The sequence below is a fragment of the Phaenicophaeus curvirostris genome, chromosome 18 (genome assembly GCF_032191515.1).
Source record: "Phaenicophaeus curvirostris isolate KB17595 chromosome 18, BPBGC_Pcur_1.0, whole genome shotgun sequence".
NCBI classification, from domain to species: Eukaryota; Metazoa; Chordata; class Aves; order Cuculiformes; family Cuculidae; genus Phaenicophaeus; species Phaenicophaeus curvirostris.
The window spans coordinates 14,444,394-14,472,346 of record NC_091409.1 but is presented as its reverse complement, the minus strand read 5'-3'; the positions used below and the strand labels follow the sequence as shown (position 1 = coordinate 14,472,346).

The window sequence follows — 27,953 nt, the reverse complement described above, 5'->3', positions numbered from 1 at the left end:
GGCTGTTTTTATGCCCATTGGTTCAGGTTTCGCAGTGCAGGTTGGACCATATTGTGGCCTGGTGCTGGGCTCTTCTCCCAAGTAACAAGTGATAGGACAAGAGGGAACAGCCTCAAGTGGCATCAGGGGAGGTTTAGGTTGGATATTAGGAAAAAATTCTTTACTGAAAGAGTGGTGAAGCATTGGAAGAGGCTGCCCAGGGCAGTGGTGGAGTCTCCATTCTTGGAGGGGTTCAAAAACTGTGTGGCACCTGGGGACAGGGTGTAGTAGGGTTGGGGTGATGGCTGGACTGGATGAGCTGAGGGGTCTTTTCCAACCTTGATGATTCTGTGGTTAATATAGAATCATAGAATCATAGAATAACCAGGTTGGAAGAGACCCACCGGATCATCGAATCCAACCATTCTTATCAAACACTAAACCATGCCCCTTAGGACCTTGTCCACCCGTGCCTTCAAATATGACCCTTCAAAAAAATCCCTCTAACCTCAAACAAACAAGAAAACCCCCAACCAATAAGAACCTAAAATTATTCCTAAAATGCAGGTCAATTTTGCTAAAAATGACTTGCTCACTGTTAATCTCCCTGGTTGACTGCTCTGTGAAGAAACATTCTGTTATGATAGCGCTAACCCCATGAGAAAAATAATTGTCCTTTTAATTTTAAGACAGACAAGTCCAAGCTGCCAGCTTCAAAGCTCTCTACTTTGGTTGCTATACACATGGGGAAGTTTGAAATGCACACTTGAGAAGGTAATGAAAGACAGAAGCCTTCTTGTGTTCCCAGTTTGGCTTAGCACTTTGGGTTTAGCATTAGACATTGGCAGATGGTCTGAAAAATTCGGCATTTGCATGAAGCACAGTAGTTACAACATGAATTCAAGTGTGGTTTGCAGGTTTTGAAGTTCGGCACGCAGTCAGCAGCTGGGGTGGGTCTGGGCTTTGGAGGGGTCTTCAGTTGCGCCTTTTTCTAGAAGAAAAAGCATGAAAATTCATGTAAACGTATGATGAGTATGGGTCAGGTGCAAAGGAAGTGAAGCATGGGAGCTTGGGATGACTGGGTGGTTGCTCGTAGTGGGACTTACAGAAGTAGCAGCAATTTAGAGAGGCGGGGGGGCTAGATCATGGGAAATGAGGGCCATGCAGGTGATCCGAGGGCTGGAGCACCTCCCTTCCAAGGACAGGCTGAGGGTTGGGGTTGTTGAGCCTGGAGAAGAGAAGGCTCCAGGGAGACCTTAGAGCAGCTTCCAGTACCAAAAGGGGCTCCAGGAAAGCTGGGGAGAGGCTCTGGATCAGGGAGTGCAGGGATAGGATGTGGGGGAATGTTTTTCAGCTGCAAGAGGAGAGATTGAGATGAGATCTTAGGAAGAAATGTTTTGCTGTGAGGGTGGGGAGGCCCTGGCCCATGCTGCCCAGAGCAGTGGTGGCTGCCCCATCCCTGGAGGTGTTCCAGGCCAGGTTGGATGGGGCTTGGAGCAACCAGATCCAGTGGGAGGTGTCCCTGTGATGGTCTAAATAATTTTATAAATACTTAAACAAGTTAAAGTACCTTTGTGTAAGAGAGGACTGCAAAAAGCAAAAGCAAAGACAAAACCAACAAGACCCTCAAACCCAAATAATAACCTCGAAATAACCTAAAACTGCATGTTTTTCTTTCTACCACTGATATTTTGCATCCATCTTTAGAGCTTCAAACTGCATGTAAATTATTTAAATTGGGGAATGGCTGTAAAAAACTTGCAAATGAATACACCAAGGAACACTATAGAACTAATAAATCATGCTAATTCAATAATATTTTTTGAATAGTCACCTACCTTGGAAGATTTCTTGTTCTCTGCCTCTTTCCTGCTGACTTTCTGGGATGTTCTCCTTAAATCTTCAAAGAGAAGAACACAACATGATATGAAATCAATCTTAGAGCATGCTATTTAAGTGAGATGCTTAATGCTATTTTTGTGCCAGAGGAGGTTGCTAATCTGCATTGTCACTTCATAGAATCATAGAATAACCAGGTTGGAAAGGACCCACTGGATCATCGAGTCCAACCATTCCCATCAATCACTAAACCATGTCCCTTAGGACCTCGTCCTCCCGTCCCTTAAACCCCTCCAGGGAAGGGGACTCAACCCCCTCCCTGGGCAGCCTCTGCCAGTGCCCAATGACCCTTTCTGTGAAGAATTTTTTCCTAATGTACAGCCTAAACCTCCCCTGGCAGAGCTTGAGGCCATTCCCTCTTGTCCTGTCCCCTGGCACTTGGGAGAAGAGCCCAGCTCCCTCCTCTCCACAACCTCCTTTCAGGTAGTTGTAGAGAGCAATGAGGTCTCCCCTCAGCCTCCTCTTCTCCAAGCTAAACAACCCCAGCTCCATCACTGCATGTTTTGCAGTGGAGAAACTCATCTCTAGGAGCCATCCGTGCTCAAACAGAGCATGTCTGATCTCACTGTTGGTTGTGCGAAGCAGTACAGCCCTGATGTTTGTAGTCTAGGAGGGCTTTTTTTACCCTTTCCTTGGTCAGATGTGAACTAGGAAGGTGATTTCAGAGAAATAACTCTTAGCCTAAAAGATGGGATACTTGTGCACTTTTGTCACATCAATAAAATTAGGTGAAACGTTTCAAATTCCATATTTTTTTCTGTTAAAAGGCAGTGTTACTTGCAAAGTTTGGAGAGAATTAACAGATTGACACTGTTTTTTCACAGGGTGGGGAGCTCCCTGATCCAGTGGAAGGTGTCCCTGCCCATGGCAGGGGTGGAACTGGGTGGGCTTTAAGGTCCCTTCCAATCCAAACCATTCTGTGATTCTATGAAAATGCAAGAAAACAAGGTAAGAAACTAACCTGTTTTAAGCAAAACTTCTACAAGCCTGTAGAAAGGAGCTAAACAAGAGAAGCTTTACTGGTTAGAGATCACTTGACACAGAGGTAAATTGAGATGATGTTAACACTTTAGGGAAGCGGTGATTTCTCTGCAAAAAAAACCCCAGATGCTAAAAAAAAAGCTATGTTCACTTTTTCTATTTGCACTAGACTTTCAAAGGAAGATTAATGCCCATATCAATGGAAAAACCCTTCAATATAAACAGACTTACAGCATGATAGAGCCTGAAGTGAAATCTGTAAAACTAAAATATATTGTCTGATTATTGTTGGGTTTTTTTCACTCTAACCTGTGCTTTGCCACCTTGCCATCCTTGGATGTTGTGGCTGCAACTCCACGTTCTGCAAGCACCTAAGGCATTTGTGTGAAACTGCAGTGAGCGGTCTAAATAATCCATATTAACCCACAATTGTATTTTCCACACATCTTGTTAGTTTGGCCCCGAAGGGCAGACTTTACTCACCTAGTATGGAGAGGGGTGGGAGATCTTGGAGGTTCATTTTGTTGCTCCTTGACAGGTTGCATTCTCTCTTCTCTTCAATTACCAGATGAGAATTGGCAGCTCTGAGCAAACTGCAGCAGAGCAACAGGCTTAGGAAGAGGTTCTTGCTTTCCATCCTGGGAAGGGAAAGTTCCATTGTCATGAAAAGCAAAGTCGGGCAGAGCCTGCGTGTAGAAGAGAGGCGAGGATAGGAATGTCAGCAATGGTTTTCTGTCGTGTTGTGCAGCTTTAGCGACTTACCTTTGAGAATTCCTGTTCCCAGCACTTTGCCTCTGATACCAAAATACCTAAGGCAATTCTCTGAGTGGAAAAATTCTATCTCAGATATAACCATATTCAAAAGTATTATTAGCAATAACATCTGCCAGCTCTCTGGGCACTCATGGGTGCATCCCATTGAAGCCCTTGGATTTGTGGGTGTCTTGTCTGCCTAAATGATCTCTAATCAGAACCTTCTTGACCAAGGGATGCTCTTCCTTTCTCCAGACTCTTTCCTCCAGGGTTTGGGAATCCTTGCAGTAAAGACTGAACCAATGCAGGCACTCAGTAACTCCCCCTCCTCTGCATCCTCAGCCACCAGGGCACCCATCTCATTCAGCAGGGGGCCCACGGTTTCTGTGGTCTTTGTTTTACTGCTGATGCATTTGAAGAAACCCTTCTTGTTCTGCAACTCTCTTTTTCTTCTTTTTTCCCCTCATTTTTTTTTCAAAAGGTTTATTTTCCCAGAAAGCTGTGAGTGCTCCACACTGAGTATTACAGAGTTGTTTCTATGTGACCAAAAGTAAAAGAGCTTCTGCTCTCACTTTTGTCCAACTCATTCTCATAATCAGACTTTTTTCCCAGAATATGTTGTTTTTAAAGTTGTGCTAGAAAACCTGGAAAAATAACAATAATTTTAAAACCTCATGAACTGTATTTCCTATTAATCAATTTAGAAATTAATAATGAAGAAATATCTATTTTTATTACACCCTGAGGTGGCTGCTCTGATCCCACAGCGAATTAGAGCCGTAACTCACGCAAGTTCTAAGAGACCCAGTGCTGCAAATCATTTATGGGCCTAAGGGTTTAATATGCAATTAGTAACTTCTCAGATGTAGCAAAGTCTGTGGGATTTGACTGTAGTTATGAAGAAACTTGAGCTTTGCTGAATGTGGCCTTGGAGGACCAGTGGCACTGGCCAACCTCTGCGTGATGCAGGGCACCTGGACAGGGTGTCACCATCCTCACCTCCTTTTCTTGTAGATTCTTAACACTGTTACAGTTTGAAGATGTTTTTTATTTCCATGTGCACCAGTTTTATGCTGTGTCAGAGTTATACAAGCCTTGTCCCAAAGGCACCACCAGTCTCCAGATTTATAGGTTGGTTTTTGTCAGTGAAAAGCTACTAGCAGCAGTAAAAAGAGGGAGTGAAACCAAATGTTTTGAGCAATTGATCTGGTTGTAATTACTTAATTACTAGAGAGTTAGAAGATGAAGAGTTTCTGCATTGTAAGAGCTTCAATCTGACCACTGCTGCTGAGTCCATGCTACATTTTATAGTCTCCCCTGACTCATTCTTCCTTGCGAGATGTTAAATATTGTGCCTTTAATTTCAGGTACTTTGGTTCATTTCTAAAATAGTCTGTTCTACAGGGTGTGCTCGTGTAGCAAATCAGTGCTGGACACATTGATGCTGCTTTTATTGCTGGTTATAGCTGTGAGGATTTGCACCCAGATCTATGAGGACTCTAGTAGGATTTGCAGGGGGCACATGGGCTGGATGCTTAGAGATTCAGACATTTGCATGAGCTACAACTGATTTTTGGCTCAGATATATCTGAGCTTGGAGTTTTACTGCAGATGGAATGGACCTAAGGGGAAGTGTGCGTTGCTATGTCTGTATTTCAAAGGATATGCAGCTGGTGTAGTTCAGAGCTAGTATGAAAGCTGAGCCCCAAGCTGGGTCATAGCTGTGACTTTGGATAGACCTACCCTTTCAATGAGTTGATTAAATTCTTGTAAGAGGAGATGAGAGGACTTTCTAATTTCATCACAAATTGCCTACTGGAGGAGAAAATATATCTTATTTAGCAGAAAATAAAAATGACAATATACAAAGGGAACAAGCCCTGCCATGAATATTTGTTGTGATGGTAAAATTGTGGACTTGAATATTCAGCTATTGTGCTTCAGTGAAGAACCAAGATGGCATGCGTAATTTCTGCGTAAAGGTACCACTGGCATATCGGTGACACATGTTGGCCCGTGACAGCTGAGAAAGCGCTGAACGGGAGAGGAAAGGCCTTTCTGGCATGGTCACTGATGGCTGCGAGGAGAAACAGTGGTTTCTGGACATGCCTTCCACACTGGGACGAGGTCATGTTATCCTGACTGTGGCACAGACAAATAATAACAGTTTGAGCCATTAAAATTTGCATCTACTTATGGGAAATCAATTTATTGTGCTTACGTGCCCTTTTGGAAATGAGGAAACTGAAAAGGAGAACGAGATCAATTGAATCGTTCTTGTCTTTATCTGGAAAATCCTGGCACCAGCAACTCAGACGTGGGGAACCATATGGGAGAAAGACATCAGAGCAGTCTTGAGGATCTACATGAGATCAATGAGAGATCTGGACTATCTCAACAAAGTGCTGGAAGGCGCAGCTTTCTTCATGGAAGAAGGGAATTCCATATGTGGCCTGTAGGTGGGAAATAAGGATAAAGACAAATGTCTGGAAGGTACATGTTAATGGATAAACTACCCATAGGAAAACAACACACACTCTAAGAATGAAATAATTCTGGACAAGCATGTAAGAAATAATGACTATTGTACATCCAGGATGGGAAACACTGTTCTGGAAATCAGTGACTCAAAAGGGTTTGGGAGTTGTGGTGCAAATGAGCTCACAGTGTAATGCCACTGTCAAAAGTTCTAATGAAGTTCTTGAATGAGTAAATAGGACCAACTGCAATAGGAGTGAGATTTATTTGAGATTATTATGGCTGTTTTCTGGAAGACACTCCAAGAAAACCACTTGGAAAGAGTTTGAATAAACCATAAAAATGATCAAAGGAATGGAAAAGCAAATCTAAAAAAAGCCCTCAGAGCTCAAACTCTTTAGTAGCAAAGAGAAACTGTGGAGCGTCTCAGTTCTTGATTGTACTTGGCAGAGTGTGAAGGGAGAGCGGAGTGACAGAAGGGTTTTCAAGCATGATGGCAATGGTATAATGAGATGAAGTTACTAGAGGTAGAAGCCTGGTCTATAAAATTCCCTAATTCTGGATTATTCTGGCTCACTAACAATGACGCTTTAGAACATCCCTCTATCCAGAGGCTGAAAAGATGTTTCTACTGCAGAAACATAAACCAGATTTTTTTTTTCCTTAAATAAGAATCACAAATTCTAAGCAAAATTGCTGGAAATTACATCCTTGTCTGTGGAATGTGCTAGCTAATGATTAGAAGTTCAGTTTTATTTATGATCTTACAAGTCTCTGTGTCAGGAGTGTGGCTGTTCACTTCAGAGAGGACATGCTAGGGACTAACTTCTCCCACATAATCTTAGAGACAAAAATGTTTTACAGTTATGACACTACTTTTCCTACCAACTTGACCTACCTCTCCACTCATTTAATTCCCAGTGTCTTGTTTTTTTTTTTTTTTTTAAATCCCAAGATCTCCCACACTTCTTTAGCCCTAGGAAAATAAATCATTCTGATCTCCAGAGTGTCAGGCTCTGAGTCAGATTTACTAAATCAACCCATTCCAGAAACTTAGAAAGCATATGCTGAAATAACAAGCTTTGAAATTCAGCATGTGGGTGATAAAAAGCTCAGGGTAAATCCCTAGATAATATCTATGTAGATATTTGGGGTTATACATGTGTATAATATGTAGTAACCGCAATATACTGATTTTTTTTCCATACATCATATGCCCTGAAATGCTAAGCAAATTGCTTTCAGACAAGCTGCCCAAAGTTGCTTCTCTGCCACTGTGTTTGAAAAACAGGAAATAAGGCTGCAGATTCTGCGTGGTTCAGGGCTCTGAAAGGTGCCTGTATGGATAATTTCTAACACATGGTTCTAACTGATGAAAGGAGGGAACTAGATTTGCTCAGCACAGAGCTTCATTTCGTTGTATCTCCTGTTACAGCCAATGATTCATCGTGAATGGTGGGATCGGTCACCGTTATCATTTCTCTTTTAAGCAAACGTATTACCAGCAACAAGGAACCAGTGTTGTTCCCCACTTCAGCTTTCCCAGAGGGGCTGCCCTAGGGAACTGCATCCGGACACTGGACCTGCAGCTGCCCCGGGCAGAGCTCCTGGGCTCAGGGTTGCTTTACACCAGTGCAAGAAATACCTCACTTATGGACATTTTGGAAAAGTAGGTGGTATAATCTAAGTAGTGCAGGAAGAATAGAAACAGGCTTATATGCATACACTTAATTTAGATATTTTTAACTGGAATGCTTCTATTGACAGGGTGAAAATATGCAGTCTGCTAAACAATTAAAATTATCATGCTGAATGGATTTGAAATGCTTAATTAAACACTATTACTGATGTGACAGTTTCCTAGGTATTTGTAGGTGAGAATGAGTCTCAGATTTTCTTTCATGGCATTGAGCATTCAAAACTGCAGAGAGAAGCAAATGGCAAAGGTGCAGTGAATGCTTCCTGAGCAAAGCACCGGTCAGCACTGCCTTCTGCTTCTTGTGACTCAAATTCCATGTACTTAATACAAATGAAATGAAATTTTAACCACCTAAGTTGAAGAACCATGAAAAGAAACAGTATGAGTTTAAGAACACGTTTCACAAGCAAGCCCTATTCAAGAAGCCATTGCATTTTCCTGTAAAATGTGCTGGTTTTAAGGAAAGTTATGACTTAAAAAATATAGAAAAAAAATGTAATATTTGTTCTATACGGTATGTATACCAGATGAGCATACGTGCTTCATTAGCAGGGTGTTAACTAGTTAAGGCTTTTAGGAAGTCTTTACTCTGCACCACACCAGGGGCTAATTCATGCATGTAGCTCTACTTAGGGGTCTGTTGGTGCACAGCAGATTAAATGGAACACTAAAGACACAAACCTATATTGAAGGCAGCAACATTGTTCAGTTTGCAGCGAACTCTTTTTTTCCCCATGTAGGAGAAAAATAACTTTTTTTTCCCCCAGTTAATGTCCCTGTCTGTGATCATTCATATTTTTGCATGTAGGCCAGCATGCTCATGAAAGCTTTCTGAGCCTCCTTGCAGGGAGAAATGATTATTTTTCTGTAAAGTGGGAGATGCATCAAGAAGTGCAGCTTTGATATTTTTGAAACCCAAACAAGAGCCATCTGCTTTGAAAGGAACCATCAAAACAAGCCCAAAACAACTACCAAAACCAAACCACATAATTCCACCCCGAACACTAACAAGTGTCACAAGACAAGAGACTGTGACTAAAACTGCCCAGAATGCAGACTGAGAGGTTTCAAACTATCAAAATACAATGTACGTGACTGTAAAGAGGGAGGATGCACAGGCAGGCGACTCTACAGTCAAATAACGTCTCTAAAGAACCCTTCCCATCTCAGTCAGAGGGTTTCTGATGTTAAGAAGGTAGCCCACAAGATATACAAAGGCACTTTAGAAGATGAAGAGCTCTCCTTTACTTTCATTACGTATTTGAAAGTCAAAAGAAAAAGAGAGCTGGAAAATGCACAAAGAGAAATAAAGTAAGACAAAAAGTAAATAAAAATATGGAGAGCAGTAAGAAATGAATCTGTTTCAGAACACAACAAATGTAACGAAATGAACAATTTTATTGTACATTTTCTAGTAGCTGCAGTCATGATAAAATTGGTCAAAGTGCTGTAGAAATTCAGGTTGGAAGAAAAATGCTGGTATTGCAATTGCCAATCATAAATTATCCCTGTATCTCATATCTTGGTAAATATGCAAAGCAACTGTTGCTTGCTAAACTTGCACACATAATATTATATATTAGTATTATGAATGGTGATGGAGGATTAGACATTTGAATGTATTTAGTTTTTGTGACATGCTGTAGAGGGAACCAACAGGGCAAATTAGAAGGAGAATTACAGTCTGAAGCTTGAAGGAATATATTGCCACTCTCTAAAGAAATAAAATCTGAAAGCTTAAAAACTTCTAGGAATTATATGTGTAACATATATAAAAAATGTCCAGGAAAAAAATATCTTATTCCAATATTATATAGTAATTTTATTTACCTCACTTGGATGGCAAAAAAAGGATGTAGCTAAAAACAGAAGCAGTGTAAAAATATTGCTTAGGAAATGTACTTTGTAAACATTAAGATCACTCAATAAAAGGATGCATAGAGGTAGTAAGATTAAAATAATTTCAGGAAAAATACTTAGGTCCAAGTAGTCTAAACTAAAACAAAATTTGCAACAAAAAATTGAAGAGCCAGATACATCAAACAGAGTCAAAACAAGTCATGGGCAAGACTGAAAAAGAAGTGTTTGAAGTCGAACAGAAAACTGGAGCAAATAAACACAGAAGGGCGAGAAAGTAAAATATGAAAGCAAAGAGAGTTTTAAAACCTTACTGCACCCCAGATCTGTGCGATAGATTCACAGAACTGATTCCAGCGCAAAGGAAGGCAAGTACTCCCTGTGCCGTGTAGCAGTAAATATGACCTTTTAAGCCCAAGGAGCGCGTTGGAAGGCGAATGACCTGTAGAAGAGGTTAAATGTTTTGGTCCTACCGGAGCAGAGAGCTGTTGTCCTGGTCATCAGGCTCTAATGAAAACCAACGCGGCTGGTCGCCTTTCTTCTGCTGATCTGCAGAGATTATAGGCGAAGCTTTGGAGTTGTGTGTCGTCCTGAGCAGCCTGCCTTTAAATATCACCTCCTCCCAAAAGCGATGCAGAAGCGTTTACCAAATTTTAGCTGACAAATCTCTAACGAGGGTGGACAGTCTATTCTTTTGTACTTGAATATCTGCTTTCTCTCAGTGCTTTTTTTTTTTTTTTTTTTTCCTTCTCTCTTTCACGATTCTGAAAAAAATCTGGTGGAAAGTTGACCCTCAGCCCCTCCTTTTTCTCCCCATTTGCAGACCATAGGGACCGTCTGGATCAGGCAGTTCAGGCGCAGACGCTTTCAGCTAGGATTTGCTGTCACTCCAATCGCAAAAGCTACAGAGCAGGGGAACAATGCAAAAGATCTGCTGATACAAAAAAGAATCCGTTGTGCTCTTTAGGCCTCATTACTGTGAGTTTCCATGTCTGGCTCCCTTGAAAGACCTTTACAAATCCTGGGCATGTGCACAAACAGCTCCTCAGCTGTTTCCGAAGCGTGAGGACGGCGGAGTTTTTAATTGATTAACTCCACTCCAACGAGATAGTTTTGTGCTTTGCCTAAAAGTAGGAACATGGTGGAGGAAAGACTTTCTTCTTCAGCTTGATAATTGCACGTACAAAAGTCAGCTGAGTTTATCAGCATGCGGCCACAATTATTCAAAAAACATGAAATTTCCCTTTATAATTTAAAGAATTGAATTCTTCATTTCAATATGGCATTCATACATTTTACTGGCTGTTTTATAGGTGGGTGCATCTCATGCAGGGCATGGAGGTTATTGTGTGCCGACTCGGTTTAGTTCCGTGCGAGGGGATTGACTGAAACAAGGAACGTTGAAGCGATGCAGCCGTGGACAAGCCAGCTTGTGTTTGTAGTGAGGGCACAAGAACTTTCAGGTTGGTGCAAACGACAAAGCATCAGTGGATTTTTATAAGCCAAATGATCAAATGTGATTTTAACAGCCCCAAGAGTGTTTGTACGAAAAAAGACAAGGGAACGGGGAAAGGCCCCGATAGGAAATAAAACTGCAGCCCCTCGTATTTCTCTGTGTGATTATCAAACGTGTTTAGTGTTCCTGCAGGATCTCATTAGGACTATTCTTGGGCTGGAAAAAAAATTGTCTTTTGGGAGATCTTTTTATTATTTTTTTCTCGGTGAGCCTCCCAAAATGTGGTAATTGAGGTGAGAAAGCCGATACCCAGGTAACGCAGGCTGGAACATCGGCAGGAACTGCAGGGCCACAGCATTTGCTGCTTTGGAGTTGGAACCGCTCCTCTCAACCCACTGAAAACTTTGTAAACATAAACAATTTAGATATTATCTATTTTGCCCCTTCTGGGTTAAGGCACTAACAGATTGTGAAGTTGCTTGTTTGGGTTTGTTTTGTTTTTTTGAGCGCTGTGTAGAGCCCAGTGTGCTTTTTGCCAGATTTGACACCGCAGACTGTTTCTTTAGAGTAAATTATCCTGCCTGCAGCCATTTATTTATGTGGATTAAAATCCTGTGCTCCGGTGCCTGTCCTGAATATCCACTGTGACCGATTCCCTAAGATATCCTTGTTTCTAGCAAGATTGTACATATATTCCATCAGTAGACCAATTTTATTTATTTATTTATTTATTTTTCCTTCATTAAAAACTCTTTTCTCCAGTTTTTGTACAGGGATTTTGCTTTTCTAGTGTCATAACTTCAGTTCTCCTCTTCCATCCAGAAACAGGACAACAAACAGACTGTGGTCATGCTCTTTGAAAAAGGATTTGAAACCGATGTGAATGGCAAGAGGGGGCAAAAAGCACATAATGATGCACTTCAAGTGTGTAGCTAATCTATTGAAGTGAGTGAAGTTATTAAAATACTTATAAAAGTGACCACAGGTTTGTATGTTTTCCTGATTCAAGGCCTATTTTTTTTTTTGCTTTTTGCAGAAATAGAAGACTAAATTCCAGATTTATAGGGAGATGACCACAAATCAGCTTTTCCCAGTAAGTCTTACATGATATATCCTATCGCTATGCAAACACAATGCTGAGTTGCACTACTACTCCGTAAACTGATAGCACTAATATAGGCTTTCAGCATCTATATTAAACCCCACCAGGGTGAAAAAGGGCTGTTAACACCTTTTTGCTTGAAACCGAATAACTCTATAAATCAAAGAACCCCTTCTGCATCCCAGATGCCTCTTTCTACAACAAAATTTGAAGAAATGAGTTTTTTTCCCTTCTCTATCCTGATGTCAATCGAAAATTTCTACGTGCCTTCAAAGAAGTAGTAATTAGGAATTTAATATTTACATCGTTATACAATAAAAGAGGTAATTAAGCTGCACAATTGTAATACACTTTTATTGTTCTGTGCTTTGCAAGCCAGCAGAAATGTGCCAGGACTCAGCCAGGGGATACACAGACAGTTATTTGTTAAACTTACACACACAGCGATGTGACTTGTACCATGGAAAATTGAGGTGCTTGGGACTACCCTACACGCAAAGGCCGTTTTGCTTGTAAACCTTTGAACATCTAACTGAAGGTTAGTTTCCCCATCGGATTTGAAATGTGTGTACATCACCCTGCCTAAAGTTTGTGACCTTAATTTAAGTAACTAAATTCAGTTTAAATGTTGCTCAGTTCAAGTCCAGAATGTTCTGACTTTATCTTTTATCCCACTTGAAATAAAAAAAATTAGTCAAAAAAATCAGTCAAAATTTCCCATTAAGGAAAATTTATTTCTCAGACACCGCTGTTATCTGAATTAAGGCCAAATTGTGCTCTTAGCTTCTATTCCAGCCCGAAGGCTTAGAATTTACATCTCATTATATTGTGGACATTTATGGGATTTAATTAATTTTCTCATTTAAAAAAGAAAGAAGTCCTAGGGATCTCTGCTGTGTTGCTTTGAACTGGGTCTCAGCTGTCGCTGCAGAGAATAGTGGAGGTTGTCTGAGCGGCTGGTTTGCATGCGCAGTACCAGCCACTGGAGCCTTGTGAACAATCTGAGGTGTATGTCCACTTGCGTGTCTTTCTCTTCTTTGTATTATCTCAGTGCTTAATTTTCTCCCCGTTTGGCTCATCATATATTCTGTGTAAGTTTATAAAAAAATAGGCATTTATTTTGCCTTTCCTTTTCCCCTTTATTTCTTCCTTCTTTCCATAGTTGGCACACCTTGGCTTTTCTTCCTTCTCTGCCGTACTAGCTCAGGAACTTACTGTTCTATGACATTCATTTTTCCATCCTTCCTATCTTCCTATTCTATCCTGCTGTTTCCCTTTCCTCTCTGATATATTTTCAGGCTCTTCTTTCTTCCTTTCTTTTTCTCCCTCTCTTTCTCCCTTTCTTTCTGTCTCTCTCTTTTTCTCTCTTTCTCTCTCTCTTTTTCTTTCTTTCTCTCTCTCTTTCTTTCTTTCTCTCTTTCTCTCTCTCTTTCTTTCTTTCTCTCTTTCTCTCTCTTTTTCCTTCTTTCTCTCTTTCTCTCTTTTTTTTCTTTCTCTCTCTATCTGCTGGTAGATGAGAAGCTCAACATGAGCCGTCAATGTGCACTCACAGTCCAGAAAGCCAACCTGTGTCCTGGGCCACATCCAGAGCAGTGGGACCAGCAGGGCCAGGGAGGGGATTCTCCGCTCTGCTCTGGTGAGACCCACCTGGAGTCCTGTGCCCAGTTCTGGAGTCCTCAGCACAGGGAGGACATGGAGCTATCAGAGCAAGTACAGAGGAGGCCACAGAGATGATCTAAGGGCTGGAGCGTTCAGGCAAGGATCAGCATGCATCCATTGCACATGAAAGAGAACCGGGTGATCAGGCCCAGTCAACACGGGTTCACAAAAGGCAGGTCTTGCCAGACTAACCTGATCGCCTCCTATGACAAAGTGACTCGGCTGCTGGATGAGGGAAAGGCTGTGGATGTATCTTCCTGGACTTCAGCAAAGTCTTTGACACAGTTTCTCACAGCGTTCTGCTTGGGAAACTGTCACGTCTGGCCTGGCCAGGCGCACACTCTCCTGGGTGGAAAACTGGTTGGCTGGCCGGGCCCAGAGAGTGGTGGGAAATGGTGTGAAATCCAGCTGGAGGCCAGTGACAAGTGGGGTTCCCCAGGGCTCAGTGCTCGGTCCAGCCCTGTTCAATGTCTTTATCAATGATCTGGATGAAGGCATCGAGTGCACCCTTAGCAAGTTTGCGGACGACACTAAGCTGGGTGGAAGTGTCGATCTGCTGGAGGGTCGGGAGGCTCTGCAAAGGGATCTGAACAGGCTGGACCGCTGGGCTGAGACCAATGGCAGGAGGTTTAACAAGGCCAAATGCCAGGTCCTGCACTTGGGGCACAACAACCCTATGCAGTGCTACAGACTAGGAGAAGTCTGGCTAGAAAGCTGCCTGGAGGAGAGGGACCTGGGGGTGTTGGTTGACAGTGACTGAACATGAGCCAGCAGTGTGCCCAGGTGGCCAAGAAGGCCAATGGCATCTTGGCTTGGATCAGAAACGGCGTGGCCAGCAGGTCCAGGGAGGTTCTTCTCCCTCTGTACTCGGCAGTGGCGAGACCGCTTCTCGAATCCTGTGTTCAGTTCTGGGCCCCTCACCACAAGAAGGATGTTGAGGCTCTGGAGCGAGTCCAGAGAAGAGCAACAAAGCTGGTGAAGGGGCTGGAGAACAGGCCTTATGAGGAACGGCTGAGAGAGCTGGGGGTGTTTAGCCTGGAGAAGAGGAGGCTGAGGGGAGACCTCATTGCTCTCTACAACTACCTGAAAGGACGTTGTAGAGAGGAGGGAGCTGGCCTCTTCTCCCAAGTGACAGGGGACAGGACAAGAGGGAATGGCCTCAAGCTCCGCCAGGGGAGGTTTAGGCTAGACGTTAGGAAAAAATTCTTTACAGAAAGGGTCATTGGGCACTGGCAGAGGCTGCCCAGGGAGGTGGTTGAGTCACCTTCCCTGGAGGTGTTTAAGGCACGGGTGGATGAGGTGCTGAGGGATATGGTTTAGTGTTTGATGGGAACGGTTGGACTCGATGATCCGGTGGGTCTCTTCCAACCTGGTTGTTCTGTGATTCTGTGATTCTGTGAAAGTCCATTGAATGTTTTGTGGATACGGATCTTATTTTTTAACTGCCTCATACTAGCTTATAATAGGATTTGATGTCTCTCATGGGTATGTGATACTCCTCTTGGCAATGTCTCTTTAAGTTCTGTTTGTGTGACAGAAAGCAGCCTGATCCATCCTTCTTTTGCTGTGTTTATGTGGTGCAAGACTGTAATGTTTCTAATTTATTTATTTTTCCTCAGTTGCAAATGCTTTTATCAGGAAACGATTGCTATTCTGAAAACCTTGGCATCTTGACTCAAGGTGTTTTTTCTAATATATGAATAAGAAAGAAGCCCAGCTTAAATAAAAGTTGCTGTCATTTACAAGACTGTCATTGGCTTTAGTAGGAAGGAGGTTCTTTGCCTCTGTGGTTTTTATATCGGCAGTTGATCTACACAAATTGGCTGGAAGGACAATGAGAAGTGACGGTTACAGAGTTCACGTGAACATGCTGCTCTCGTAAGAGGTGAGCCAAAATGTGTCTGAGCAGCAGTAAGGATGGGAAACCCTGCCTGAGCAAAAGCAAATTTCTGTGTTTCCGTACTACAAGATGCTTACAAGCTTGCTGAACTAATTTAAGTCAATGACATGTCTAATCAGACATTTTCTGATTAGAAACCTTGATATTTTTCACATACAATGAGATCTGGGAATGAAAATACTAAATAACTGCCAACTAACAAAAATCTTTTAATAGAATGAACATCAGAGAAGAAGTTTCCACTTCATATACCTGATATTTTTAAAAGGGAACAGATCACTACACACAAATAAATCCTTATCTACACATGAAAAAACGGGATACAATGAAGTGTCTAAGATATCAAGATAGGAAGAGATTTGAACATTATAATCAGACATGAAATAGCTCATTTGCAGAAGTGCCATCACCTCTCAGTGAGCTTTCTCATTCTCTTAAATATGAGGTTGTAGTTCCTCCTGAAAACAGATCGCTTAGTTAAACAGGTTATATCTGATCTAGGTCTTGCTTTTGTGTGGGAATAGATGTAACAAATATTTCAGAAATACCACTTGATGCACACCTGGCTTTGCAATTATCACTGGAAGGCAAATGACGATCATTATTATTTCAGTGTACACCTTTTGCTCTTAGTTCTGTGGGGCTGCGCTTCTAGGAAATTAGAGGATTTTCTGTAATAAGTAATGGAGAAGATGGGATATTTTATAATATGTATGTGTAGATGTGACATATGTGATGGGATATTACATTATACATACATAGAAGTGACATATGTGAGTGATGCAAGTGAAATCGACCCAATTTATGTTTTTGAGTGAAATATTGTGAATAGTTGCTTTGCATTTTGGTAAAACAATGCTATGTCTGTTCAGAAGAATGTCTTATCTCTAGGTTTGAGAGGTCTGGTATTTAATGGTTTATCCTCAAATCTGAGAAATCAAAGAACGCCGTTTCACTGGAAGCAATCAAAAGGAGTAAAACCCACATGCGCCTACAGATTCGTACTGGACATACTGCTGTGTTTATGCAACATAAAAACCTGCCAAACACATCTCCGCATTGTTGTTATTACCACAGCTTCTGTCATTCCTTTTCATTGCTAGGAAATTCAGAACATGGGCTCTTTCACTCTCATGATGACCTGAAGTCTTTCAGTCAGACTTGACCTTATTTCCTTATCTGTTGCCCTAACTTGCAGAACTTTGCAGCCAATGTGATACAGAATTTTGATTCACAATTTAAATGCTTTATTGCTCAGAAAAGGGGTACAGAGAGTAGGGTGATCATAGAACTGTTGGAGATGTGGAAACTTAAACATTGGAACAATACATGGCAAAGTATTGACTTAGAAACTTAATAAATCCATAACATCTTTTGAGATGTTTTTCTAATAACAGCAACCACTCATGGACAGTTGGTCCTAACCCTCTTTTTGTGTTTCTTTCCTACTTAATCAGAAAGAGATTTAACTGAAGGCTAAATATTTCACGTTTGTGTTATAAATTTCTCCGGCTTGCTCCTGCTTTTATGAAAGTGGAAGAAATAGGAAAGAAATAAGTAGTGAAACTTCAGGGGATGTGTCCTTAGTTAGAAGTTTCTTCACTTGCCTGGAGAATATAGACAGAAGGAGCAGAACACGTAGAGTGGAGCAGGAATAATGCAGGGAACAATGGAGACAATCAACTTAAAGGTGGCAGTCAGGCATCAATTACTGCCCGTAATATTTTCTAGGTATGTTAATTGTCACATCTGGTTCAGCTCTGCTCCTGTCCACAACAGGTTTTCAGGCCTTTAAATTGTAGATGGTTTTGGGAGAGGGATTTTCATTACTCTTTGAAGTCCCTGCTGTTTTTCTGATTGCTGCAAAACTAATTTGTGGTGCGTCGCTGTGCTGCAAAATGTTGCATCTGTGCACTACGTACATATATTCTACGTATGTAAAAAGTATTTGTGTATTTTACACTGAGTTCTTATATTCTTTACATGTTTACTTATAAGCTTTAATGCTAGTTGTGACCAATCCATGAAAGGAAAAACAGTATTTTAATTAAATAGCTGATCTACACTCTGAATTGATGGCTTTGTTGTATTCGTGTTAAACTTACAGCGCTTTTCACATGTTAGTTATTTACTGTGCTTTGCAGGATGTATCTAAGTGTTAGATATTGGTGTATTGGAACCTCCTAAATGAATTTAAATTGTTCTATTACATTTATCTTTTAACTAAGCATAGAAAAGGACTTTTAGTACCGCATAATATTCAATTAATATTCCCACCATTCTGTCTATTGCAACAACATTTTGTACCGGGCAGTAGCGTTAATCTGTGTTTTCGGTTAAACTGTTACAGTTTTAGTTACAAAGGAGCGTGGAAGAGAAGGAAAAAAAAATCCCTCACAAACCCAGTTTTATGATAAAATTTCTTTTTTCCCCCTTTATTCTTTTCTATCGTTTAAAACCGAAAGCTCGTAGAAATGAAAGTGATTGATCGAACAGCCCTACAAAAATCAACAGAGCTTGCAACCCTCCAACAAATGGAGCGAGCATTCTCAGAAACTCGCTAGAATTAATCTTAAAGCATAAAACTTCTTTAGCATTCGTGCGAGAGCCACAAAACTGCACATACGTGAAACCAAGCGTCACATTCAAACACCTATTTGTTAAATTCTTCAAACATTCAGAACTCGCACCTTCTTGTTTTCTCTACAAGGAAGGCGACAGACATCTGATCCTTGTTAACATCATCAGTGGGTTTACAGGTTTCACAATTATATGCACATCATAAAAAGTCTTGTATACATCTGGATATATACGATGTAGAATGTTTATAAATGAGGAGTTGCTGCTAGTGTAAGAGGGTGACAAAAAATTTGGAACCGGCTTAGAAAAACTCAATTTGACATCAAACGAAATCCCTCTTGAAACAGAAAAACTCAATTTGACATTAAACGAAATCCCTCTTGAAACAGAAAACAAGGTTTGACTCTCCACAACAAAGAAACTGCTTCTTTTTGCCCTACAATACAAAGAATTTGAGGCAAGTACGAGACAAAACTCTAAAAGCAGTGGATGTATGTTTCATATGAAAAGATATCTGTAAGTCTTAACTGTTTGATTTTTAAAGGCAATAAGCTGAAAAGCAGGAATAAAACACTCTCATGCCCGTAAAGAAGATCTGTAGAAATGGTAATTTTCATTTAATTAAAACTTTTTGTCTCCTCTTTTAATATATTCATTTTTTATTTCAGAAAAACTGGTGAGTAATTTTTACCCATCATGGTTCAACTGACCAGTGCTGCTATTTTTAAAGTAGATGTCATATATGTGTTTATAAATACCTATAAGCAAAGTGCTTAAACCATAGATTTCTCTAGCCCCTATATTTTCATTTCAGCCTGCTAAACAAATCTGTATCACACTTACAGTTCTCGCTGCAGCCTGATCTTCCTAAAGGATTTTGTTGTAATTTAGAAAAACAGTAAAACCCCAATAAGTTTATGAATAATTTATGAATAAAAGCAAAACATCCACTTAAATAACAAATCATTTACTCACCCCAGGCATGTAGCTGAGGAGAAAGTACTTCCAGATTTGAAAGTCATAGCTGAAGTGCTGTGCAGTGTTTGGCAGTTCTGGCTTTTGTCATTACAAGAAATTTCACTGTGGGTCAAGCAAAGCTAATCCTGACAAATCGTTTGATTTGTCTAGAGCTTCCCAGGTAACTCCGGGTTTAAGGGCTTTATATAGGTTTAGTTTTAAGAGAAATAAATTATTTTTAGAAAGTAAAGAAAAATAAATCACCAAAGAACAAGAAGTGACTGTAAGATCTGCTGTAGCTCAAAGGCATCCTGGCATTGCACTATCAGCCCAGGGGAGCAAGGAATAGCAGGAGAGCTCAATGCATTTTGTTTAGCTACATCAGAAATGCTCCTCCAAGCATATTTGTTACATACCTTTCTTATAGGCCTTTCTCTTTCTCTCTTTTTAGCATCTGGTTCTGCTTCCTTTTCAGAAAGGCTTCAATCTGTGAATTAAAGTGTTGAGAGGACCTGCTTATATGGAATATCCAAGACACTTTGGCAGGGGCCGTACTTCGAAAAGGTTATAATTTATTTTCCTCCCTCTCCAAAGCAATGTTGAACAGCACAGCTGATGCCAGTTCACACGGTCCTTGTACTTACGCAATAAAAGTGTATCCATCAGGTATGTAAGACGTAGGAGGCCCAGTGTGCTTTCCTATGGGAGCAAGGAAGAGATAAAAGAGTTTAGTTCTACTGTGTACAGCTGTATTTCTACAGCTGTGACCTGTTGGTTGCTCGTTTTGTGCCTTTGATATTGGCAGCAGTTAAATGTTGAAAGCCAAGACTAAAGACTATATTCTGTATCCTCTTGATAGCGAGTTACTTCCACAGACCCATCATAAATAGAAGCTTGTTACCTTCCCTTCTGGAAAGAAGCCACCGGAGCTACAGCCTCCAAAGCAATTCCTACTTCCCTGCTGGCCGAGGGTGACAGTCTGGTGAAGTCCTGCTCCTAAGAAACCTCCTTGACTGATGATCCTTCTGCCTCTGCTAACAAAGCCCAGGGTAGGTTCTCCTCTTGCATTCCCCTTTTTGCAGCTCTACCTTTCTCAAGTGCAAGGCTATGTATTTGAATGGAAATTTTTATTAAACACTTATGAGCCATGAGTAAGAATTGTGCAATATTAAAAACCTTCTTATCTTTGCCGAATGCAAAGCCGGTTGAGTTTTATTTTAGCTAGAGCCACCACAGCAGTACTGGGTTGAAAGCATTGCACATGGGGAGTTGGGCTGTTTTACAGTCCAGAAGGTACCACATGTAGGCTGGTGAGCAGGTCAGTCAATGCTAAGTACAGGGACTGCAACGACAAATGTAAGCAATCTATTCATTCAGGTTTTCTCACGAAGAAAATAAGAAAACCCTTAGCAAGTTTGTGGACGACACTAAGCTGGGTGGAAGTGTGGATCTGCTGGAGGGCAGGGAGATTCTGCAAAGGGATCTGAACAGGCTGGACCACTGGGCTGAGACCAATGGCGTGAGGTTTAACAAGGCCAAATGCCGGGTCCTGCACTTGGGGCACAACAAGAAGGCCAATGGCATCTTGGCTTGGATCAGAAACGGCGCGGCCAGCAGGTCCAGGGAGGTTCTTCTCCCTCTGGACTCGACACTGGTGAGACCGCTCCTCAAATCCTGTGTTCAGGTCTGGGCCCCTCACCACAAGAAGGATGTTGAGGATCTGGAGCGAGTCCAGAGAAGAACAACAAAGCTGGGGAAGGGGCTGGAGAACAGGCCTTATGAGGAATGGCTGAGAGAGCTGGGGGTGTTTAGCCTGGAGAAGAGGAGGCTGAGGGGAGACCTCATTGCTCTCTATAACTACCTGAAAGGAGGTTGTGGAGAGGAGGGAGCTGGGCTCTTCTCCCAAGTGACAGGGGACAGGACAAGAGGGGATGGCCTCAAGCTCTGCCAGGGGAGATTTAGGCTGGACATTAGGAAAAAAATTTTCACGGAAAGGGTCATTGGGCACTGGCAGAGGCTGCCAGGGAGGTGGTTGAGTCACCTTCCCTGGAGGGGTTTAAGGGATGGGTGGACGAGGTGCTAAGGGGCATGGTTTAGTGTTTGATAGGAATGGTTGGACTTGATGATCCGGTGGGTCTCTTCCAACCTGGTTATTCTATGATTCTATGATTCTATGATTCTATCATTCTATGAAAACAGAACAGCAACTCAAAGCAGATAAATGTTTAATGGTTGGAATGCTTGGACTTGATGATCCAGTGGGTCCTTTCCATCCAGGTGATTTTGTGATTCTATGATCTTAAAGAAGATGGTGAAATAATGGTCTTGGATATTAAGTGAGAAGAAATCTTTAGGGTCTTTTTCTTGAGATTTGGGGCTGTGAAGGTTCTTGAGTATACCATCTTCAACAGCTGGAAGTAAAGATTTCAGTAGATGAGAATATTCTCTCATATCTAGTTATACAATTGTTTTGAAGAACTTCTGTTGTAAGCTGTCAAGACAGAGAACCAAGAAAGTTTAATATGGAATCTACATTTTAACTAGGGGCAACCCCATAATTTATCTTCCTTTTCAGTATTACCCCTGCTTTTTGCCCTTGTTTCAGTTCATCTGATTTGCGTCAGGCTGAACGTAGCCAAACAGTTGGATAGCATGCAGCCTTTCCAGGACCAGCTGGAGCTTCCTCCCAGTTGCCTCAAACCACTGATTATTTCAGCTTCGTATGACAGTGATTACACAGGCAATCTGCCCTAGGGAATCTCGTTGTCTGTTAACTAAATGTGACTCTTAAGTTTTGTATTAGAAGAAAATCAAGCTGAGAAGGGCACTGACATGTTTTTGTCACTGAGGCTACTTTAATCAAGCCCTCCGTTTATTTTCTAGAAGCGTTTTAATTCTGATTGTGCAAGACGCAGTCTCTCCCCTCTCATTTTTCTGCCATCCTCTTTCACAAAACACAGTGATATTGCCTAATTTTTTATGTTAGCCTAGAAGTAATACTATTTAAGGTGGAGTAAAACAATTAATATTGAGGAATAAGTTCAAATGGAGTTGTCATTTTAAGCCATCAAGAAATTTTGACCTCAATGTACATTGTAGCTGGTGTAGAAACCCCTAATAATGCCAGTTTGAAAAGCTTTCTTGCAAATGGGCACGCATGCCAACTTTGAAAGAAGAAAAACCCAAGTTTGAAAGAAGGAAAAAAAAGTCTGTTTTCCCAGGATAGCCTATTTACTTCCACAACCCCATCAAAAGCTGCAAGGCTCTTGCCTTTGTGCTTGCTGGAAGACTAAATGGTAGCATCTTTATGGCCAGGATGCCCTGCATTGTCTATTCTTTTCGAACAGTTGTTTGTGTCGTATTTACTGGTTTTGCCTCATTTTCTTTTTAAATAGAGTGGGATCACTATGATAGAAAATTACAAGCTAATAAAACACACATCAGGAGTTTTGCTGAGAATTATGCGTTTCGTGAAAGCAGTCTATTGCAGAGGAAAATTAATTGCCTTGTCATTAAATATGTGCAGCAATTTGTTTCAGAACCCAATGCAGCTCCTCTTGGAGGCTGTATTTTTCTTCTCGGTGCTGTAGAGGAATTCAGATTTTTGTCTGAATAGTTTCTGCTTTCAGAATCCTCTGGTAGCACAGAATCATAAAACGCTTTGGGGTGGAAAGGACCTTTCGAGGTCATTCCATCCAACCCCTGCAGGTACAGGGACATCTTTAACTCGATCAGGTTGCTCAGAGCCCCATCCACCCTGACCCTGAGTGTTTCCAGGGATGGCGCCTCCACTGCCTTCCTGGGCAACCTGTGAAAGTGCCTCACCACCTTCAGTGTAATAAATTTCTTCTTTATCTCCAGTCTAAACCTACTCTCCCTTGTTTTAAAACCATTACTCCTTGTCTTATCAAGGTGTCTGTATTAGTTCAGTTGGATGCAAGACATTCAAAATGAGTTCTGCAGGGTAGAAGGCTTGTGTCTGGGTGGAGATAAAAGGCACTCCTTGAAACCTGGATGTTTGACAGGTATAAGTGTGTTTGTTGAATGCATACTCTAGAGTACTTAGTATCTAATGCAGGGTGTGATCATGGTATTGCATAGGAAAGCAGGTTAATACTTTATTCAGAGGGCCAGGCAGTTTCTAATGTTCTCCCTGCAGCTACACTGCCCCAGCCCTGCTCAGGGTTTCTTCCAGTGGGGAGCTGCTGGATGTTTTTTTTTTTAATTTTGTGCAAATTAAACACTTCCCAGCAGTGTCCCTGTCCCTGGTGGAGACTACGAATACAGCCAAAGTATGTGAACTTCTTTGAAATGGGAGAATTCGGTAATTTCTGTTTATTTTCTATCTGAATTTTGTGTTAGTGCACAAATACGGGACTCAGTGCGACTTTGTTAATGGCTGCTTAAATTAGGAGGCCATAATATGGAAAACTATGTATAGGCCAGCTAATATTCCTCACAGGTAGGGGATTTGCTCAATAGTTGAGTTTCTTCTTTATTACCTGCATTTTTTGCATGGGTCTGACCGTTGGCCGCCCCACACAAGCCTGATGGGGATGGGATATTTTATCTCCTGCCTCTCAGGCTGGACATTAGAAAAAATTTTTCATGGAAAGGGTCACTGGGCACTGGCAGAGGCTGCCCAGGGAGGGGGTTGAGTCATCTTCCCTGGAGGGGTTTAAGGGACGGGTGGATGAGGTGCTGAGGGACATGGGTTAGTGATTGATGGGAATGGCTGGACTTAAAAATCCAGTGGGTTTTTCCAACCTGGTGATTCTATGATTCTAATAGCATCACCACAGTCTTGCCTCAAAGTCATTGCTGTGAAGGTTGCCATGCTGGAGACACGAAATGAGCCTCATTTGAACCACGTGAAGTTCTCTTGCTTTGAACATAGTGAAAACAGCTAAGCCATAGGTACTACCCTCTTTACCTGGAGCTTTTAAAGCTATAAGTAGAAATGTTTAGTATTCAGTCAGAAGCTGCAGTATTTATGAATAGAATTAATGGAACTAAACGTCGATGTCAACAACAGAGCTAATCAGCTCACAATTCTTTTACTGTAGGAGGCAGAAAATGGTGCATTTAGAGTATCTTTTCCTAAAAGGAACATCTGATACAGGTTGGATGACTTACACCCTGGAAATGCCTGGTTTTCTCCGCTGCATTAAAAAAATGCGTTTGCAGATGTCTAGACTGATATGCAAATAAAAAAATGATATTGCACAGACTACTTGCAATGAATAATTCAAATAATTAAACTAATGCAGAATGCTTTGTTTTAACAGCAGATATTTTGGAAAACTTAAGTCAATGTAAGTTCATTAATGAGTCAGCAAAGAATCAGACTCATAGAAATTTTCTTTCAGACAGATGTTGAGCATAAGAAGATCATAGCATCTAGTTCTTTAAGACAACATCTACCAAATGATTCATTGTGTATGTGGGTATCTGTGCTTATGGGCTATGAAAATAATGAGACAAAATAACTCAGAATTTGGCTGTCTGACAATGTAGATAGGTCGGTGAAGTGCAGAAAAACTTCAAAGACTGAATCTCCAGGGACAGGACGAGTAGGTTTGTTGGGATACGTTTAGTAAGTGCTCAGAATGTGGCATTGACATCTTGGTTCTGGGGTCTTTCTAGGATCCAGAACAACATCTGCCCTGCTTTTTTAATCCTTAAAATGAAAACAGTGTTCAAGTCTTTGGACAAAGTTTTGAAAGGCTTCATTTATCAAGGTTTATTAAGGGTATGAGTGTGTGAAAAGAGCAATGGAGGGAAAACACTATCATCATTTTAAGCTGACTATCCATAGAAGCATCTGGCCTTGATATCCTCTTAGATCCAGGATGGATAGATCCTGGTGTCTGAAACCCTGCTGCAGGAAGTTCACATTCCCCCTCAGATGTTGCATAAAACTCTCCTTTCAGCTGACTTACAGAAGGGACGTAGCATCTCCTTATATCCCGTCAGTTTGAAATGGTACGGTCTTTGACTCTGAGGGGAGAGTTTCATGGCAAAAATCTGGTAGGTCTTTAAAAAATAATTCTTAGGCTAAGAACGCTCTTTGTTTTTGTACTTTGGTCCTTTGCAAGGAAGACAATGCTATATTGTTGTTCTCTTAATAAGTGACACATTTTTTTCTTGTTTATTCTTCCTTAAGGGCTCAATATGCTTAAATGTTGCAGTGTTTTATCTAGGTTGCCTCTCTTGCACGGTGTTGGGTGTAGGTTTTCTTAAGGATAGGAAAATTAAATAAGGCAAACATCGACTTACTATAAAGGCACATGCAGCTCAGTACCATTTCTGTGCTCAGAACAAAGATAATTTTTTATTTTTTTTAAAAGATCTAGAGGATGACCAGAAAAACATGAAGGTCTTAGGGGTTGCTTTCCTTTTCAGAACAATTCCACTGGTTGAATTGCACATAGAGCTTCTAGGTAGATAAATTCTTACTGTCTGGAAACTCAGGATAATTAGAAATGGAGTCGAAGCAAGTAAATTACCATACTCCTTATCTGACATGAGAGACAACTTGGCTCAGATTGCATGATTGTAAGTATAGAATGCAAATCTATCAGATTAGGTTCATTACATGTATAGCAGAGAGAGACATCCAAAGGTAGAGGTGTAGTGCAAGGTCTAAGCAGGAGGTGGAGGACAGAAGCAGAAACAAACATACTTGCTTGGAGCTGAATGAGAAAAGGAGAAAAATCCAGGGTAGAAGTAATCCTGCATGTTTGTAAGTAGTAGCTATTACTGATTTGGTCATAAACCGATGAGAAAAGGGAAAAGAAACAGTGTTTGAACTCTTCTTCATCTGCAGTCAAGAAATTCTCTTCTGCTCAGAAGCTGGTGATTTTATTTTCCTGAATACTGCCCTAACAAAATAAACCTCAATTTGATTCATGGTTGCAAAGCAATCATGGTTGATTATTAGTAGAGTAGTGGTCTTCCTAGTTTATTGTTCTCCTTTCTAATTGCAGTTATGATTGTAATGACTTCTGCTCAAGTCAGCCAGCCAAATTAAAAAATCAGTCCTCTGGTGACAGATAGCACTGCAGACAGCGTTTGGTTTCACTGGGAAAATAATGGAGACTGCTAGGGTTGGTCTGAAAAACGTTTTCCTGGCAAAAATGCTGTGGTATTCTTTTCTTTTCAGTGAGACGTTTTGTAGAAAAACAGAAATTATGATGAAATTTCTTTTTGAAGAACAAGATTGTAGTCCATTTCTTAACTTCTCTAGGAGACAACGCTCTGCTTTTGCATTTCAAGATTGCATTTCATTTCAAATTGTGCATTTCAATTTTGTCCAGCCAAAGGAGGTTTTTTGCTAACACAACATTATTTCTATAAGCTGGAAGAATTTGCTTCCTCCCTAGCTACAAAGTTCTTTGTTGGAAATCATGTTATTTCATGTGCTGCTGAATAAACCTTAAGTCATAAGTGTTTAAGACGTGTTGGGCTATAATGATTAGGTAGAATGCTGGGCTGAGCTGGACTCAGCAGTTAGACTGGGTCATTCCAGGGTATAACTTTTACTGAGTGCTTTAAACCACAAAATCCCCAAGTTCCCACCTTTACCCTGCTCGGAGTAATAGTTGATGCCTTTTCCCAAGGGACTGCAATTACTTTAGAAACCTGCAAACTACAGCTTGGAATAGATTTGGTTTTGTCTGCGTGCCCAGGATACACTAAATTGTTTTGAATTTGCCTTTTATGTGACTAAAACTCAGACAGAACAAAAGGCTGTTTGTAAGGTGCTAGTTTCTCTGGTAGCGAGGGCTCTGATACCAACTTCATCCGTTTCCTTCAGGAGTTCACTTGAAAAGGGAACCCTCTGGAAGTGGACTGCATTTCAGTATGTGTAAGAGATGGGTGTGTGGAAATTAAAATTGTAACTTTTGGTTACAAAAGTTCTGGGTTTGGTTTGTTTTTCCTCTAGAGTAATCTTGTGTTCTTTGATGAGTTTCATAGAATCATAAAATCATAGAATCACCAGGTTGGAAGAGACCCACCAGATCATCGAGTCCAACCCTTCCTATCAGTCACTAAACCATGTCCCTCAGCACCTCGTCCACATGTCCCTTAAACACCTCCAGGGAAGGTGACTCAACCCCCTCCCTGGGCAGCCTCTGCCAGTGCCCAATGACCCTTTCCGTGAAAAATTTTTTCCTAATGTTCAGCCTAAGCCTCCCCTGGCAGAGCTCGAGGCCATTCCCTCTCATCCTGTCCCCTGTCACCTGGGAGAAGAGGCCAAGTGGTTGCTTGCTGGTTAATTCAGTTGGCCCTGACAAACTCAAGTGTGCCTCAACTTTGGGCTTGACCTTGTCAATCAGCATGACAGCCCTTGTTGTAGATCTTAACTGGAGTTACTCTGAAGAGGTGATCCACAATTTTTATTTATTCTGTACAGGTTCTGTCAGGCTTCACTGCCTCTTCTCAGCTATTTTGTAACATCAGATTGTCAAACATTTAAGTCTTTAACATAAGTTCACACAAACTCTTCTTTCAGACCTTTGCTTTGGATTCAGCCCCAGCTTTAGAGGATGGATGGCACAGTCCCGGCTGCTTACAGGTATTTGTTTTCTTTTCTCATTAATTATTTGGCCAGTAATCAAGCAGCCAGAAAACACTATTCTATTGAGAA

The 27,953-nt window shown here is 41.2% G+C and overlaps 1 protein-coding gene across 2 annotated transcripts; it reads right to left on the bottom strand.

The window, feature by feature from the left end:
• Positions 1–648: 648 nt before the first annotated feature.
• ASIP (agouti signaling protein) lies at positions 649–10,333 on the bottom strand. Of its 2 annotated transcripts, none has more exons than XM_069871793.1 (4): positions 10,120–10,333; positions 3,343–3,497; positions 1,818–1,879; positions 649–970 (listed from the first exon to the last, which is right to left on the bottom strand). In XM_069871793.1, the coding sequence occupies exons 2-4, from the start codon at positions 3,494–3,496 to the stop codon at positions 794–796; spliced, it is 393 nt and encodes a 130-aa protein (XP_069727894.1). In that variant the 5' UTR covers position 3,497; positions 10,120–10,333; the 3' UTR covers positions 649–793. The 2 variants fall into 2 exon arrangements, with proteins under 2 accessions (XP_069727894.1, XP_069727895.1); XM_069871794.1 differs by lacking the exon at positions 10,120–10,333 and adding an exon at positions 3,622–3,749.
• Positions 10,334–27,953: the final 17,620 nt, after the last annotated feature.